The following is a 19,444-nucleotide window of genomic DNA, read 5'->3' as shown; positions in this document are numbered from 1 at the left end:
CAGGATGCCTGGCTCTTTCCACTGAGGCAAATTCCTGCACCTGTATCCCTGTTCTGTCCGGCACAGGGGAAGGCTCACAGAGGAAGTACCAGGGTCTCCACATGGACCCCAGGGCATGTCCTCTCCCCCAGAAAGTGCCACCTCCAAGAACCCTTCACTTATGAACTCATGCAGGAGTAACCCTTAGTGCCCCATTCAAATTAAACCAATGGTGAAGCAGCATACCTCCGGTCCTGTGGTCCTGTCCCCCACACACAGTGACTCTGAGCTGTGAGGCCCAAGGTCACAGGGCAGTGATGCAGTCAGACCAGACCTAGGCCAAGTACACAGGGCGAGGCCCTGGACCCTGGGAAGGTGTGGTGTTGAGTTGCACTTAATTCAGAGAGCACACTTGACTTCCTCCACCTCTTCCTCTGCACTGGGGAGGGAGTGTAAAGAAGTTTTCTGGATTCTTAAAGGATCTTTGCTTCTGGTTATCCTAAATCCATGTGCACGGCTTCAGTCCATTTGTGTCCGCTTGTTGCTTTTGGCTGTGATGAGGCATCACAGCATGGCAGAGAGAATGTGGTGAGAAGCTGCTTACCTTTTCACAACAGGCAAGGAGGTAAGGGACAGAAAGAAGGAGAGAAAGAAAAAGAGAAGGGAGGGAAGGAGGAGAAGGAAGGAGGGGAAAAGGACTTGCACTCCAACCTCACCCCACCTCCTGTCCTAGGGAGCTGGCCCCTCCCACTGGTATCTCTTCCACATCTCCCACTGCCTGCTAATAGCACCACAGACTGAGCCTTAGCACCAGGACATCCACAGGTTGTTCACATTCTTTGGAACAGCGCCTGGCTCCTTTGTATGATCAGCATAAGATCAGGTTACTCCAGACCAGTTATACGGTCAGGAAAAGAGGTAGAAATCTGTCACCTAAGTCTAGTATGTCAATTGAATTTGAATAAAATGTGAGACCAAAGTGATTGAATAAAATGTGAGACCAAAGTGAAACAAAACAACAACAAAACGATGGCAAATATTTTCCCCAAACTCTCTATGTCATCTCTACTTACAAATATGTAGGAGAATAAAAGTCACTTCAGTCCTACTAAGAGACTCTGTTGCTTCTGAGATCACTGCCTCCGGACATTGCAGCTCCGGGAATAAACACCTTTGGGAAGAACACCCTAAGGTCTGCTCAGATGCGGTTCCCAGGATGGGTCGCTTTCTGGGATATAACCAAAAACAGATGGAGGCTGACTGAGAGCTCCTGGCTTTCCTAATAGAAAAGCAGGATCTGTTTTCTGATCTTTTCAGGAGATAACTCTGGCCATTAGGCAGTTCTGTTAATCCTTTCAGCTGGACTGTGCGGAGTGAACGGCAAATACCATCCATAATACCTATTTACAAAGCCCAGTTAAACTAGATAAACTTTTCACCTTTCCCCGCTCTAAGATGGCAAATACCAGTCTGGACCAAACAAATTTCTAGCACACACAACAATGGAGAATTCACGAGATGCTAGGGATGCCATTGGCCGTCTGTGAAGTACTATTCTGTAGTCTGCAGAGGACCTGACCAGAGTGTGCTAAAGGCTATGCTGACCATGTGTCCACACTGCCCTCAGTCGTACCAAGAAAGCCCATTCTCGTTTAGTTTGATTTGGGTGGCCAAACTGTCAATGTAGCAGTGTGCAAAGCAGGCTTATAGGTACAGCTCAAAAGCATCTGAGGCTCTTCAGAGAAGGGCACCTGTGATGTGCCACCATGACACCAAGGATGTCTAAAATTCTCTGCCTTACTCAAAGAAAGGACAACCCTGTGAGTTGTGGCTGTGGCCCCCGCATGCTGGCATCTGGAAGCCAGCAGTGAATTATTGGAAGATGAGTGTCACACAAAGGATCATTACTCTTAATCATACTGATCCCTGTAGGATCCATGCTGTCTGCTCTGGCTTGCACTTGACTGTGTGTGGGGTAATTTTGCCTTTCAGTTTCTAGTTGCGGAAAGGTGAAATGACTTGGCAGGAATTACAGAGCTCTAAAATTGAATTGGCAGGACATGAATACAGAGCTGGCTGACTTCAGAGATTCTGTTTTCTGATTAATCTGCCACACTTTTAAAACAAAGCACTGAAGACCCAGTGCATTCTTCCCTTTGTATTTGGGAGATCTCAGACACAGCTGTCTAGTTGCCCAAATGTATGTGAGTGTCTGAGAATTTGAGGGAGCTCTGTTATGGGACAGGAAATAGTCAAAATCAAGAGAATGTGACAAAGCTGTAGTTTTAGTCCCAAGGACTGAGCACGGGGTCCCAAGTACCTTGATGGTGTTGAGCACTTTACCCACACTAGGATAGGTTTCCATCCTCAGTCAGTGCTTTAATCCTGCCTGGCACTGGAGGCGGTTGCCACTTGGTGGCTGAGATGTAAACAATCCCGCAAGGCTTCATTACCAGCTGGGGAGGAGTTTAGGCAGAGGAGGAAAACACCCGACTCCATTTTTCACAAATATTATGAAGGAAAAATGGGCAGAAACTGCTTCACTATTTTTAGGGGAAAGAAAATCATTTTGACATAGGACACCGAGACACAGGACAAAATTTATATATAGGGTTATTTCCTAAAATTAGTATAAATGGAGCAGAGTAAATGTGTAAAATACAAAAATATTCATGCTTCTTGAGTCCCATTTTGAGGACATTTTGTTGGAAACTTCGCAGAAATTCTCACTACATTATAATTTTATCTTTTAAATAGTTAAAATAATTGGAAACCTGGATTTTCCTTAGGCTTATTACATTGTCCCACTGCAGACTTAAATTGATCTATTATGTGATGATTGTCTACAATTTACTATATTAAAGAAATGGAAAATGCATGTATAAAAGTGTGGCTGTAATTTGCTCGTCAGGTGATAAAACAGGAGGATCTTTCCAAGGACCATTCTGAATGCACTTTGTATGATCTGCTGAAGTTTGACGATCTCAACGCGGACAAGCACCTGGCTCTGGACGAATTTTATAGAGCATTCCGTGAGTACAAGATTCAGTCTCTAAATCCTTTATATTCTTGTTTTGTTTCTTTACACAACATGGCTTTCTGGCTTGATTTTCTGAGTACATTTTGTTTCATAAGTGATATAATTGAAAGAATTTCAGTTTTCAATTGCAACTACATATAAGGAAAAGCTAAAGGATTTATCAGGTGTAAGATGGACAGATAGAAATACTGATGAACCGTCCATTCCCTGTGGGTCTAATTTGAGATGCTGGTTGCACAATGTTGCTTTTGAGGGCATTTGGAAGGGAGCACAGCCATTGGCAGTTTGTCACCATATATGAGAAACAAGTTGACTTTTTTAAACAAGTGACAATTTTTAGCTTCATTAGGAAAGCAAAGTATATTAACAGATGAAGCTTGTGTATATTTGAAGAGCTATTGCTGTTCAGGTTTGTACTTTCATTAAACTGAAAAACACTGTGTTAGGGTGTGTGGGAGTGATTTATTATGTGGATACTTATATATGTGTTAAATTTGATAATTGTGCATTATAAAACAGTCATGAAGATAATTTGGGCACCGTACATTCCCTATCAGATTATTCTTCAAAATAAAGATTAGGAAACAAGAAACATAAAATAAAACTCAGGATTTGAATACATAAGAAAGTTATTTTTAAAAAAGCAAATCCAGTAGGTGATGTTTGGAAATTGACAAAGATGCGACGTTCAACAGGTGCAATTCAGGCTGGCATGCGAGGCCAGTGCACCACCTGGCCCAGGAATTTGCAGAAAGATGCACAGTGAGATGCTTCATGTAAGACGGACTCTTTGGAAATACCCCTCTACTGCCTTGCCAATTGTCACTGAACTTGTACTGTAAAAGTTACTTAAATTTATTATTCTTCAATGTCCACAGAAATAAGTTAATTTCTGTATAACATTAAACTTCACGTAGTATTTAATGAAACTACAGAAGTAGGTGAAGGTTGTAAATTTCTAAGACAAGGTATAAATATCATAAGAATTTAAGTACATTTTTAGTTTTTTTAATTTTAAAGAGAAAAATATAAAAACAACAATAAAAGTTTCAAAACAGGTTAGTAGGAGAGTTATAATAACTAATACATTGTATATTGTTGTCTTCATGGAATATATTCAGAGAACAAGACACAAGCATGGTATCTACTCCAAACAATGCTAGTGCAAACCTTTCTTTTCTATGAACTAAGAGCTGAAGCAGCTGTAAACTTTCTGAACTCTCTTGTGTGTAAATATATATGTATATATATATTTTTCCCTTCCTTCCTTTTCCCTTTCCCCCATCACAGCTTATTTTTTCTTTTGAACAGTTTCTTCCACTCCACAAGATCTCTTGTATGCTTTGGGACCCTTCAGTTTCTCACACTAGGGAGACAGCACGATGTTTACACACATGGGTCTGACTTATTTCACCCAGGAGTACGGTCTTAAGCTGCATCCAGTTACCAACAAAAGAACCCAGTTTATACTTCTTTATGGCTAAGTAGTGCTCCATTATATTAAAAATTCACATTTTTTTAAATCTTTCCTCAGTTGATGGGCATTTGGGTTGTTTTTGAGATTTGGCTATTACAAAGGATGTCTTTCCATTTCCTGATATTCTCTTTGATCTCCTTTTTAAGGGCACTATAATTTTCACTCTACAGATCTTTCACATCCTTTGTTAGACTGATTCTTCCTCTTTCTGTGAGTTTGTTGCTTGTGTACAGGAATGCTATAGATTTTTGAATGCTGACTTTGTATCCCACTATACTGCTGAATTTGGCTATTAAATCATCAAGTTTTTTAAATAGAGTTTTTGAAGCCTTCTATACAGGTTATCATGTTATCTGAAAATAATGATAATTTACTTCCTCCTTTCCTGTTCTTATTGCTTTTATTTCTTTCTCTTGTTTGATTGCTCTGACTAGTATTTCCAAAACTATATTGAATAAGGGTGGTGATAATGGACATCTTTGGCTTCTTCCTGATTTTAGAGTGAAAACTTTCAGATTTTGATCATTTAATATGATGTTAGCTGTTGATTGGTCATAGATGGCTTTCATAAACTTGAGATAAAAACCATATCTTCCAATTATGTGTGGGTTTTTTATTATCATATGTAATATATGAATATATAATACTCAGATTATCATATGAATGGGTGTTGGGCTCTGTGAAATGCTTTTTCTGCATCTGTTGAGGTGATAATATCATTTTTGTCTATGGTTCTGTTAATATGCTGTATTGCATTTATTGATTTGCTTATGTTGAACCATTCCTGAACCCTTGGGATGAATCCTATTTGTTCATGGTATATGAACTTCTTGAAGATTTGCTGCATTTCTATTTGCCAGTGTCTAATTAAGAATTTTGTATTTATGTGCATTAGAGAGATTGGCCTTTAGTTTTCATTTTTGGTTGCATTCTTCTTTGGTTTTGCAATCAAGGAAATACTTGTTTCCAGAGATGATTTTGGCAGTATTGCTTCCCTATCAATTTTTTTAAAGAGTTTCAGCATTAGTGGCATTTGTTCTTCTCTAAATTTCTTGTGGAATTCAACAGTGAATCTGTGAGGGCCTGGCCTTTTGTTGTTGTTAAATTTTTAATTACATTTATAGTTTCATTGGCCAATATCGAGTTATTTAGAATATTTTGACTTGATTTAGTTTTGTTAATTCGATTGTGTCTGGGAATCTGTCCATTTCTTCTGTTTTGCATTTTACAAGAATATAGGTCCTCATAGTAGGTATTGATGATCTCTTGTATTTCTGTGGGATTCATTGTGATTTCCCCTTTTCATTCCTAATTGTTTGAATTTGTATTGTAAGCTTCCCCTTTTAGAGAGATTGGCTAATGGTTTGTCAGTTTCATTTATTCTTTCAAAAAACCAACTTTTCAATTCATTCTTTATACTGTTTTCTTAGTCTCTATTGCATCCATTTCTGTTCTTGTTTTTATAATTTCCTCCTTTGTATGAACTTTGGGTTTGATTTGTTCTTTCCAGAAGTTTGAGATTCAACATTAGGTTGTTTACGTAAGCTTGCTCTGTTTTCCTGATGTGTGAGTTCACCACTACACATTTCCCTCCTAGGTCTGCTTTCATCGTGTTCTGTAAGTTTCAGTATGTTGTACTGCCCTATTGAGCTGTATGTGCTATTTATCTCTAACTTCTTTTGTTACCGATTGGGTTGTTCATAAGGGTGGTGTTTAATTTCCATGTGTATAATTTACTTTTTTGACTTCCATTTTTGTTGATTTCTAGTTTCATTGGCTATGGTCAGATAGTATGCATGGAATGCTCTCAGTTTCTCTGCATTTACTTAAACATATTCTGTTAATATATGGTTATTTTGGAGAACATCCCATGTATAAATAAGAAGAATGTATATTTTGATATTTTAAGGTGGAACACTCTGTAGACCTCTATCAAATGATTTGCTTAGAGGCATGGACCAATTATAATATTTCTTTGGTGATTTTTGGTCTAGTTGATCTAGTTATTTGTGAGAATAGGGTGTTAAGGACTTGCACTATAATTGTGTTAGTGTTGATTTGGTTTTCCAAGTCTGTTAATATTTGTTTTATGCAGTTGGGTGAACCTGTGTTTGGTGCATGCATATTATTTGATTGCTATCTCTTCTTGGAACTTTTCCTTAATAAGTATATTGTGACCTTTTTCTCTTTGATCAGTTTTGGCTTAAAGTTTGCATTGTCTGCAAATAGAATGGCTACCTCTGGTTTTTTTCTGGGTTCCTGTGGCATGTAGAATTGCTTTCCATCCTTTGACTTCTAGTCTGTGAATTTCTTTTTGGGTTTCTTGCATGTAGCATATTGTTGAGTTGTGCTTTTTGAGCTGTTCTGTCAGTCAGTTTCTTTTGATTGGTGGGTCCAGACCATTTATGTTGATGGTTATAACTGATATATATTGGCTTTTTTTCTCATATTGTTTTGCTCCTGTTTAATTGCTTGTCCTCCTTGACTACTTCATTCTATTGGAGTTCGTCTCTTTGTAATATGTCTTTCAGAACATTCTGTAGAACTGATTTGGTGGTCATAAATTGTTCTTTGTGATGAAAGTACCTTATATCTCCATCAATTGTGAAAGATAGTTTTGTAGGTACATCAATCTGGATTGAAGATTGTTTTCCTTTAGGGCTTGAAATACCTCTTTCCAAGCTCTTTTTGATGTGTGGGTTTGCCTTTAGAAGTCTGCTGTGATTCTGATCAGCATTGCTTCATAGGCGATCTGTGACTTTTCTCTAGCCGCTTTTAATATTGTTCTTGTGCTGAGCTTTTAGAATCTTGGTATACACCTCAGTGCTGATTTATCTTGGTGATGACTATTTGGAGTTTTATAAGCTCCATTTATTTTATGTAAATAAAATATCCTTATTTGGGAAGTTTTCAGCCATCATTTCTGTGAGGGAGTTTTTAATAGATTTTGTGCTGTCCCCAGCTTTGTCACTCTGTGCTGTCCTTCTTTGCTTCATCCTGTAGCCGTTCGATTGATTTCTTGTGTTCTTTTGCAGTTTTCAAGATACTTCTCTTTTCCCATTCACTTGTTGCATGCCTGTCTTCCAGACCTGATAGTCTGTCTTCGCCTTCATTCAATGTGCTGCATGTACTTTCACTGGAGTTTCTAATCTGCTATATTTCTGTTTGGATTTGTCTCATTGATTCATTTCTTGTCTATATTTGATTCATAGTTTCTATCATTTTCCTGAGCTCTTCTATTTGTTTACGTCTCTGCTTTAATGTGTTTTATTTTGATAGTCATTTCTTTTTGTATCTTAGAGATTATTTTTCTATGGCCTTTTCCATTTCTTCCCTCCTCCTGTTATCATTTCAGAGATTTATGTTTGTTGGCTTCCAAGTTTTCCTATGTCTTTGTGCTCTGGACTTGTCTTGGGTAGCCTGGGCATTTGGGACTACATTTTGCTTTTTCACCTTGTCATTTTCTAGCTTTTATTTTGTTTTCTGTGTTGATGCTTATAGATTTCTTATGTTAGATAGCTTTATCATTAGTGTCAACACTTTCCTAGGAGATGTGTGTTCCTCTGGATATCTTCTAGATGTAAGTAGTTCTTGGTCTTTATGTCAGTCCCAAGAACCTGTCTCCCCAAAATATTAAGAATGTGAGGTTGATGTTTGACTCAGGACCCATTCCTTTGGTACTGGACTATGGTTATGGTTATGATCCCTTACAATTGCAGCACTGTAATATAGGAGAAAATGTTTGTAGCATGTGTGGCATCATGGTTAAAGTAGTTCAGAGGCAATAACAATATACTCAAAGTACAGTCTGGCTGCTGACAAACTGGTATCTATTAGCCTGATACCTATAGCATAGGAGAAAGCTTTACAGAAATAACGTAGTATAACTTATACCAGGAACTTGTATGCAATGATTTCCCATTTAGTATAGTGATTTTACCCTGCTGTGGTGGGGGATGGGGATACTTGATAGAATGTGGAGATGATTGAGGTTGAGCATAGTAGGAGCAGGGTTGGCACAGGATGATCATTCAGGTTTGGATAACTATAGGACACAAGAGGGAAGGATTGCAGAAGGCCTAGGGGTTTTGACATAAACCAGGAAGAGAAGAGACAATGTTTACTCATATGAAAATATCATGAAGTCAAGCGACACAGTTGATGAAAGAGAGGAAGAGAAGGAGTAGATTAAAACAAAAGAAAGGTTAAAAGAAGCATGCTGGCTCATATTGCTAATGCTGCATGGATATTTCCACTGTCGCCCCACCTGTCCATCATGTGCACCTCAGCCTGGGTGCTGCTGGTGCTCCCGCAGCCTCTGGGCCTTCAGCCTTGCCAGTGGAGGGAGGTGGGCAGATCTTGAACTTCTTTCACCAGCTCTGCCCTCCCAGAGCTATGGCAGAAACTACATTTTTACTTTAATTAGAAGGTAGCATTCAGGACAGGCAGTGAGCTGCTTAACCTTTAAAATGGCTTTATAAGGCCAGCATATTTTTAAAAATAGCAAAAAATGAGCATTACTGGAATTTTATATTAGAATTTCAGAATAAATAGTTGAGTTAGTTATGAGCTCCACATGTTCCTACTAAGCCTTGTTTTAGTAAGCGTGCTCTTCTGTGTTTGTAGGGAGGTGAAGGACAAGGAGAAAATGACAAGTTTTGTCAGGGGAAACCATGTATGAACAACATGTAAACATTGCAGCGTATTCCATGTTGTGCACTAACATTATGCATTATAAGAGACAACATTGTGTAAAGCTTGCATGATACCCTGCGTGAACTGAGAATGTGATCCTTTTGTAGCAATGGGATTCCTCCTTCAGGTGACTGAATTTAGAACTCTGGGAGTGTGCAAGCAGCAGGACAGAAAGAAAAAGGAAACAGAAATCAGGCACCTGGAATTCCAGGGCAAGAAAACCACGCAAGTAACAATATATTTCAGGTTGTAATTCTTTAAAATATATCAACTTCTTTGGTAATTTTATTAACTTATTAAACATTCTATCTAATCTCCAAATCCCTATCCCCACCTCACACTGGGAGAATATATTTGTATGACTAAGTTAAAAAAAAAAAAAGAATTGAAATCTGCTGTAGTAAGTGGAAATAATTTCAAAGACACAAAGTTTATCAAGTACCAAGGAGAGAATTAACTGAAAATGTGCAGGATTTTTATTCAAAATAAAAGAAAAACAACTGTGAACAATATGTTATTTTCAGGACAACAGAAAAGACATTGAATACTGAACCCTAAACACATCAGTAAGTAAAAATCTTGCTAAAATACTGTTGCTTGCAGTTTCATGGGGAAAAATATACTGTATTTCAAGGTAGCTTTGATGCTGCTAAAGAAGGTCTAGTCTTAAAAAAATGGTATTTTACCATTCAAAAATCAAAATCATCAATACAAAAATTAAAAACAGTAAAATACCATCATTATCATATAAAAGATTGAGTTGTACTTAGAAACCATATAATTTGAGTGGAAAAACATTCTATGTGAATACATTAATGTTTGGAAAGTGATAATAATTTTATAACAATTATTCATAGTAAATGTAATGAATTTCATCAATATTGCAGCGATTCTTTCATTTGGTTAAGTTATATATAATAAAAATTTCCACATTAGTAATATTTAAAGACATAAAGACATGGTAGGTGTCATGGTTATGTCTGTGGCCCCCAGGCCTCATGCATTTGCATTATGTATTGGTTCATTGTCTAGAGCTTGGACTGATGGTGTCAGCACTACTCCCACATAGGGGTGGAGCCAGCATACAATGTAATGGCAGGCAGAAGGCATGTCTTGCTCTCTTTCTGGTTTCTGCCTTGCTGTTTGCAGCTACCAAGAACTGCGAATCCGTCATGCCACCCTGCCTTGGAGCCAACTGAGTATGGACTGAAACCTCCAAAAACTGTAAGAAATAAATCTTTCGTTGCCCAACTTTCATCATCAGGTATTTTGTCTCAGTGATAAGTAATAAGTAACTAAGACAATAGGTAACAAAAATTTGTGGCAATTGATGTTGTTTTTATTTATGAATATTACAAAGCATCCCAATAATTATTAAATGGTACTTTTGTCACAGTAGTACATTTTTCTAATATTGCTCTGATAATAGGCAATATTTTAATATTTTTGTGGTCTTTCAAGCAGCATTCATGATATTCGGTTTCAGCACTGCCCACTTGTTTAAATAAGGCATGAATGTATTTGCTGTTCCCTGAGAGAAAGATTTGTACTGGCACGGACTGTGTCTTCCTGAGTGAGATGTTTGCACTGAAATGTAAATTTTAAACACATATCTCCTTTTTTCTCTCCATCTGTAGAGATCCTATATGACTACACACATTTGGATCTTGTGAATTCTAGTCTTAGCCATTCAATTTGAAAATACTAAGGTATAATGAAATAGCAATACTATGGAAAGAAATCTGTTAAAAACCATAAACTAACTTTGTGAATACCATGCTGTGATGGTCAAAGGGCTTAGAAGTAATTTTGCATTCATCTTATGAACATGCAATCTGAGACAGGGGTAGATGTAGCAGGTGTGTTAAGGGTTTTACATCTAGAACGCATTCTACTGTGTAAATTCTAAATAAAACTCAGAATACTTGAAAACACTGAATAGAAAAAGTTGAAGATGTTCACAAATTTTATAATTCACTAGTTATTTTCTAATAGATGTAAGGTCAGACAGATATTTTTGAGCTACAATGTGTTACTTTTTCTAAAGTGTAAAATAGAAGCGAGTAAAGGATCATTTGCAAAAAGAAGAAATTAAAATTAAAAAGCAGCACATCATCGAGTGTGACACCACCATGGCAGTGTTATTACAGCAGCTGTAAGTTTTCTATAAAGTATCTATTTTTTCCTTTATGAGGAAAATAGATTATTCTGACAGCTTTTTCTAGGCATTTACTAGTCAAATATTCTTAATTTTTCTCCAGGCTGTTGGGCTTTGTTTTTAAAAGTTGGGCTTTATTTTCACCGAGGTATTTGTAATGGATCTCAGGACGAGCTCAGGTCTGTATCGCACACACAGCCTGCCTTGAGTCGCAGGCTTAGCAGTCTGGCTAATGTGCCCCACACATGTGTCCCGCATCCCCATAGCTGACAGTGACCCCAAGTCAACTGCTCAGTTGCAGTGCACCCATCCCCCGGCTTTTGTTTCCAGGAGTATTTTCAGGGAAGGGTCCCATTTTACATCAAAAACAGTATTACAGTGTTTAAAATGAGTTATTTTATACAAAGTAGTATTTTTCTACTTGCTAAAATTAAATAAAAATGTAAAATTAAGTTTGATTTGCATAAAATGTCATGTTTCTGATTTAAATCTGTAAGGAAATGTGATTTTCAGTGGAGATGATCATACACTAAACTGAAGCATTTAATCTCAGAAGCAGCACTCAAGTAAATGTCTACATTTACTTATGTTTGCAGTGAGACTCAAGATGCTGGATGATGTTACATGATTATTGATTATAAGATTAAATTAGTTTCATTTAGATCTTTTAGGTAACAAAGAATGGTTTGATTACCCAGGTAATGCATTTTATTTTGGAAATGCTTTCTATGTAGTTTATTACCTGAGTTAATCAAAAGTAGTTCTGACTGTGTTCCAAACCAAAAAGTTGAATGAGATGAGAGGTTCGGATAATTCTGATGGATTCTTGAAGTTCCTATTAATCAGTTATATGTTCACTTTTTCCTGGATTGGAAACATGTACTTTAAAAACAGCTATTTGAGAGCTTTCGACTCCTAATGTCACACTTAGGTGAATCTCTATTACTTTAAAATTATCATTATATTTGGGAAAATCCAAAAGGATATGTTTCTGTTATACATAAAAACAGTTGGAGCAAGAAAAATACATTGTGAACATTATATTTACACAAATTGTATCATTTTAACAAAATGATACAATTTTTGTAAATTGTTCTCCTTTCTTAAATGAACACATAAGTAAGATCCTAAAACTTCTAAAGTACTAAAAAACACAGGCATTCATTTAAAATCACATAAATGCCAGTGCAAATATTCAAAATGTTGTTGTTCCTTAAATAAGACATTTCTTAATGGAGTGTAGTTTTGATCACAATGATGTTAGAATGCAAAAAAAAATTCATTTTTCTAGGAAACAAAATTGTTTCACTAAAATTGTACTGACTGGAGTCATTTAATTACCAGAGCAAAAAAAATATGCATATGACATTAGCCTTTTAAAATTATTAATCAGCATATGAAAACCTTTATGTGAGAAAGCGTAGCAGTGTCTAATGAACATAATTCAGAATGTTTCTATTAAAGGTTAACGGTGATGGCAAACCCCAAAGCAGGGGTGGAGAGAGCACCAGGCCCTCTGTGTCTGGAAACTGAGTCACAGGCAGCCCAGCCTTGACGGTGTCAGATGGGCATGCCGGGGAGAAGGTTGAGTCAAGGAAAATAGCACTTGATTTTCCAAGTTGCACATTAACCTGAGCAGTGCTGACACTTTTTTATGGAGGTGAACACAGAAAGGGAAGCCAGCGTAGGGAAAACGGTGAATTAAATTAGGGTATTTTCCGCAGGAGTGGTGGCGTGAGTCTGTAACCTCAGCCCTGGGGAGGCTGAGGCAGAGGGATAGCTGCGAGCTGGAGGCCAGCCTAGGCTTTATTGTCCCCTCAGGGCCAGGTTGCGCTGCAAAGTGAGACCTTGGCTCAAAGCAAAAACAGACAGACACGTTGGACATGTTGGCAAACGCAAAGAGAGATGCTGTGTGATTGAAGAATACTGTGGTCCACAGCTCAAGCAGAGGCCAGGGCTAGACAAGGTGCGGGCTGACAGTGAGAAATCGAGGGTCCTGGGATGATGGAAGCACTCTGCGTCTCTTGATGTAAGGACCCTCTCCAGGGGTTGAGGACCCACCCTGGCGGCTTCCTGGGCTTCTTTCAGGTCCTTCCCCAAGCCGATCACTTGAGCCTTGAGGCTTTAGCCGCAGTCCTTGGGGGAGGGACCAGTAGAGTCCTGAGCGTACACTAATGCTCAAAAGGTAGAGGTAGGGAGAAAGCTAGCATCCATCATCACCCTGAAGTCTTGATAAGAAGGAATGCAGTGAGTTTCCAAGGGTGATCCCACGACAAGAGCGTCACTGCTGGTGCCCCTGAACCTGCCAGCTCAGAGGGATGGGTGCTGAGGAAGAACTGGTGCGGAGGCGGGAGTTCCGAGGAGAGAGGGTGGGTGCCAGAGACTTGGAAAAAAGTAATGCTAGGCAGAGAAGCAAAGCAAATGCCCTCTGTCAAGTATGATTATATTTAGATAAAATCCAAAACAGAACTCTCGATTGAGTACAGGAACGCCTTTGAGGGACGGGGCAGGCGTGGGTGGGAACTACAGCAGAGGAGCTGGTGTCTCTCTTGCGGGTAACGCTTCTCTGTTTGGATCTCATGATGATTTCACAGGTGTCTTGACAATGGAGCACATCATGCTCCATGCTCTATTAAAGGGAAAATTTACCAAGCAACTGACTTTGTCTCTGGGGACAGAGCTCCTAAATGAGCCCTGCAGTGTCACACCACACATACAAAAAAACAAGCAAGAAAATCAAAAGTGCAGATTTCTAAGCTTGTTGATTTGTGAAACATTGTGTCAGGCATTAATACAATGCCTGTTAAATAGTCTCAGGGTTTTAAAGCTTGGATATTAAAGCTAATAACACACATCATTGCTTTATGACCAGGGCCTGTGGTGCTAGCGGCTGCAGGTGTTCCCTGCTTTGCCCTCTTCCGTTGCTGTCTGGCTGATAAGCAGGAAAAGACGTTACCAGTCATAGCGCAGGCTCAGCCCACAGGCAGATATTGCAGAAGGACAATTTCTTGCTTTGAAGCCAAATAAATTATCTGTATACACTATCAACAGAAAACAAGAGAATAAATACCAACCTGTTATAATTTTGGAAAGAATGAAAGTATCCCATTCTTTCCATTCCAGGAAGGCTCCGTCCTCCTCTTGTCATCTAATTACCCTGGTTAGGATGGCCTCACTCTGTCACACCTGCAGCCTTTGCTGCTGCCCCACACTGAGCTGTCCTTGGCAAACTTCGCCACTGATCTAATTACACATCCTGCTAAAAGGTGGAACAACTCAACATTTTGTTTTCTTTTCTATGTGAAGTGAAACATTTATGTTTAATTTTTAATGCATCACTCACTCTGCCATGCAGATATTGAGAGAGGACTTCGCTCTCTGACTCCAAATGATGTTGAAGCCCAGACAATTAAGTGGAAATTGGCTGTCACCTTACTTCCCCCACCATAACAGATCTTCCCAGTCCTGGCTCAGCATACCTGACCTATATCACCACCCACTGAGGGTAGCATGCATCCTAGTTGAGTCACCTCAGGCCTGTTTCCAGACTTTGAATTCATTTCTTTAATCATTGCTACTTTGGCTCTAACACCTGGGTCCCTTTTGTGCACAGACCTCAGACTGTCCTTGGGTTGAGGCTGTGCTAACCTCTGTGTTTTCTGAAACGCTGTCTGGATGTCATCCTCTGTGCTGTGGACAGATATGAGCTTGCTTAGCTCCCTCCTTCATGGTCGTAGTTACTCTTGCAGCTTTTTAGGGTTTTCTGTAGTGGCCTCCAGGCACACGGCCACTGGGGCAGCTGCCTTTAGACTTGGTTATTACTGCAGCTTGGCATCAAAGTCTTAACTTTATTCATTTTTTAAAAAGTTTAATTTTATAAAGTCATGGGCTATTGGGTGAGAACTTGGTACATATATACAAAATGTAATGATCAACTCAAAGTCATTAACATTTTCCTGTCTTTTAACATTTAAAAACTAATACGTAATAGTTGTAGATATATAGTACCCTGTGACAGTTGAGGGCATGCATGCAGTATGTCCTGATTAAATCATGGTGGTAAATTTCCATCTCCTTATTGTTACTTTGTGTTTGGAGCCTTCAAGTTCCTTTACTTAGTCATGAAAAGTGAAACAGGTTATTGTGAACTCTCATCTCTCCAGTGTGTCGTAGAACATTAGAATGTACTACTTCGGTCTCACTGACTTTTTATACCTCTTATCCAGTCTCTCCGTATCCCCCTGCCTTATATGTTTCTAAAAGTCACTACTATTCTGATCTAATATGGGTCTGTAGGAAATTATCTTAATTGAAACAAATCAAATTTAGATAGATAAATACCACATTGATCTTTTTAGTTTCATCTGGAAATATTTCCAGTTTTTGTATTCTTTTAATGGTATTGAATTTTAACTGATCAATTATTGTTTAACAATTTAGAATAAGTTAAATGAATATGTTGTACTTCAGTCACTAGCTGTTTTCTGAATTCCCTTCTTTAGGTAAGTCGGAAAGAACTCATTGTATTTACATTTTACGGTGAAAAATTTGTTTAAAGGATTCTGCTCTTCCAAAGTATCTTTCAGGGAGGCATTTACCAAATGAATATATTATGAATGTAAAATCAAGTGCATTAAATGTATATGTTCATGCACATTGTTGTGGTTTTACATCTGCTGTCCCCCTGCAGCCCCGTGCTCTCACAGATAGGGCATCTGGGAGGTGACTGGATTATGAAAGTGTGATACTCAGTGAATTAGTCCCCTGTGGAGCTTTCAGGTAAATGTGAATTGGGAGATGAAGCCTGCTTGGAGGTGGTGGGCCCCTGGGAACATGGCTTTGGAGGGATCTATCACTTTTCCTTTCATTGACATCCTGACTAAAGTGTGGAAATTAGCAATAATAATACTGTCAAACACAGAGTAAAACTTGACAAACTGTGGTCACTGTTAATTTGGTACCCTTATCCACAGGATCAGGATCTATAACAGAACCCAACACTTCAGGAACGTGTATACAGAGTTTTATAGAAGCATTGAAGAGAGGGAAGGGGAGTAGGAAAAAAAGAATTAAGCATTTAGCATGTACAAGTACAAATTCCTTATGATGAGTCTAATCATTGTACCAATAAATTATACCAATAAATTGTACCAATAAATTATAATAATAAAGAAGGAACGTAATTAAAGGCAAAGGGTGCTATCTAGCCTAATAATTTTTAATTTTTCTAGCAGTCACATTAAAAAGGGAACAGAAACAGGTAAAAATTGTTATAAAAACATCTTATGTATTCCAATATGTCCAAATATAAATATCATAGCATATAATAAATATAAAAATTTAGTGAATATCTTTCATTCTTTTTTCCTTCCAGCCTGACTGTAGACTTACTATCTCAGTTGGTATATTCCAGTTGTTCAATAGTCAAATATAGCTAGCTATTGGCTATTTTTATAGTATTGGAGTATGAAAATGGCAATAATAATAATCTATGCAAAATTTTATTATAAATAAAAGATCAAGCACACGTTTCAGTGTATATAAACAATGTAGTGTGGGCTTCATATTCCTATTGATGTTTCTAGGAAATCAGAAATCTCTTATCCTAAACGTAAAAGTAACTTGATGTAAGGGATTATATATAGTATATCTCTAACAATTTCACATAACATATAATACCTGAAGCATTCAGGTAGATAAATGCTTAACACAAATAGGGCATGTATTTTAAAGGATTAAAGGGTTAGGTATTTGGCTCTGTGGTAGATGCCTTGTTAGCATGTATGAGAATCTGGGTTTATTTCCTAACACTCTAAACAAAATTCAACAAGTGCAAATAGTGTCAGCATAAAATAGCCTCTATTAAGGGGGTGGGATAGAGATCAGAGGCACAGCAACTGCCTGGCAAGGGCAAGTCCTGAGTTTTATTCCAGGTACCAAGAAAGAAATACCATCTATTAAATCTTATCAGTGGTCATTGAAATCATAAATCTCCTGTCAACAGCTGTACTTTTGAAAATAATTTGTCTATTTTTAAAATATTCTTGAGTTACTAATTGATTATTAATTTGTTTCTCTTGGAAGGAAGGAAAGAAAGAAAGAAAGAAAGAAAGAAAGAAAGAAAGAAAGAAAATGGCCCAATCATGTAAATGTTAAGGGTTCCAGAGTCAGACTCTCTTCAGTTTGGCAATAAAAGTATTACTCCCATCCAACATTCACTCCTGTTGGTATTATTAATCTTAGCTCATGTTTATAGCATAAAATGCTTACATTCACCGAATGAAAACCAGCACGAGAGAATAAGAGGAGAAGGGAGGGAGGGGACAGAAGGGAAAGGGATTCATAGGGGAGCAAATTATTTTATGTTCCTGTAGTCCATTCCCAATATGATGGCAAAGCATAGGCACTCCAAACATGCACTGACAAAATAAAAAGCATCACCATTCTGAGTTATTTCAGACTAATAATTAGCATGGGAACTTCAACTTTTCAAGAGTCTGTGCAGTCCTATTGCATAGATTCATGTTTTACACTAAGCTTTTTCAAATACTAAAAATAGCTCGAGATTATTGTTAACCTTCGAGAACCCTAGGAAAATGAATACACTGCACTGAATGTAAGCTAACAATTGTTTTTTTTTGTTAGTTTTGGTACCAGGGATCGAACTCATGGCCTGGCACTTGCCTAACAGCACTTGTACCGCTAAGCTAAATCCCCAGCGCCTAGCAATTATTTACTTAAAAAAAGCCACTGTCATGTTTCAGTATTATGGTCACAATGAACAGAAGTGTGTGTACACAGGCATGGATTCATATTTAGCAAGATGTGTACAAAGCCTCCAAACATGCCTTAGAGTAATTCAGGGCATGATGCTTTCATGAGAATTCCATTTATAAGTATTCTAAAACGAATACCAATTTTTTTAACATTTTGAGAAGCGGTAGGATACACTGTGCAGTTCATATTTATAAGTTGTTTCAAGCAGATTATTTCACGACAACTTAAAGTATGTGATTCTGACTTCTACTGAGTAATATTGAATCTTTTTTTTCCAATTATTTTCCTGTTTTATTGAATAACTAAGTTGAATTTCTTATGGAAATTCTATTTTACATTGTGTCCTTTAATGCATTACTGACATCTACTAATGCAGTGTTAGTGAGTTAATCAATTTTTTTTTTTTGGTCTTTTTCGTTTTTATTGGTACCAGGGATCGAACTCACGACTGCCTGCTTGCAAGGCAGGCACTTATGCTGCTGAGCTAAATCCCCAGCCCTGAGTTAATCAATTTTTAATAAAATTTACCATAATATATAATAAAACTGTATTATCTTAAAGTAATATATAATAATATATAATACATATTAAATATATAATAAAATTCTATTATCTTATAATAAAACTATTATCTTAAATTTTAATGCATATCTGTTATATTCATAGGTGACAAATTTTTATACAAGGCCAAAGTAAAATAAAAATCTTAACAATGTTGGAACAAGTAAATGTCATATCCAGAATTTTTTGTTACAGTGGAAATAGCATATGTGAGATGGTACATGATAATTAAATAAATCTGACCAATCTGTTGTGAAAGTTTTGAGCTAATGGGGAAGAAAATTTTAACTTTTTGAAGTTTTAAATTTAGAATTTAACTTTTTTTTTCTAGAAGCAATCTAGACTGAGGCAATGTCCAACTGCTTTAGCAAAGCAGACATGTGAACCAACGATGCTTTTGACTAATTCATACACAATCCAGTTACCACTGGTGCAAGCCTTTTACTAGAATCACCGTTCATAAGAAACTTTCAGTGCTAACATTCTAAAAGTTACTTAGTGTAGCTACATTTGCGAAATAACTACATTTTCGCAAGTGGAACTGTTTGTTTAGCATCAGGTGTTTATTTTACTGCTGCTGTATTCAGTTAGATGTTTTGATGTCTTTGTATAGAAGTAGTATTATTACTGTGAAGTCTCATTAAGAGTACAAATATTTCCCTGCCCTTTCTTGACAACTTGCCACTCAGCTGAAAATGTGTAATTAAACATTTCCTACATCCCTTAACTATGTAAAAATCAAGCTAAAGTGCTGTAT

The 19,444-nt window shown here is 37.5% G+C and overlaps 1 protein-coding gene across 5 annotated transcripts in view; it reads left to right on the top strand.

The window, feature by feature from the left end:
* Window positions 1-19,444, top strand: part of Fstl5 (follistatin like 5) — a 598,962-nt gene that overhangs the window by 309,155 nt on the left and 270,363 nt on the right. For 4 of the 5 annotated variants that reach the window (XM_003476994.5, XM_005006804.4, XM_013140763.3 and 1 more), the window contains exon 6: window positions 2,891-3,011. The exons of the other annotated variant lie outside the window; for it this stretch is intronic. In XM_003476994.5, the coding sequence (XP_003477042.1) occupies window positions 2,891-3,011 (121 nt within the window). The remainder of the gene's footprint in view (window positions 1-2,890; window positions 3,012-19,444) is intronic. 5 annotated transcript variants of the gene reach the window in all.

The sequence above is a fragment of the Cavia porcellus genome, unplaced genomic scaffold (genome assembly GCF_034190915.1).
Source record: "Cavia porcellus strain 051 isolate PalLab524CR breed Dunkin Hartley unplaced genomic scaffold, mCavPor4.1 scaffold_14, whole genome shotgun sequence".
Taxonomy (NCBI): Eukaryota; Metazoa; Chordata; class Mammalia; order Rodentia; family Caviidae; genus Cavia; species Cavia porcellus.
The sequence above is the reverse complement of the archived record's forward strand: the minus strand, read 5'-3'. Positions and strand labels throughout refer to the sequence as shown.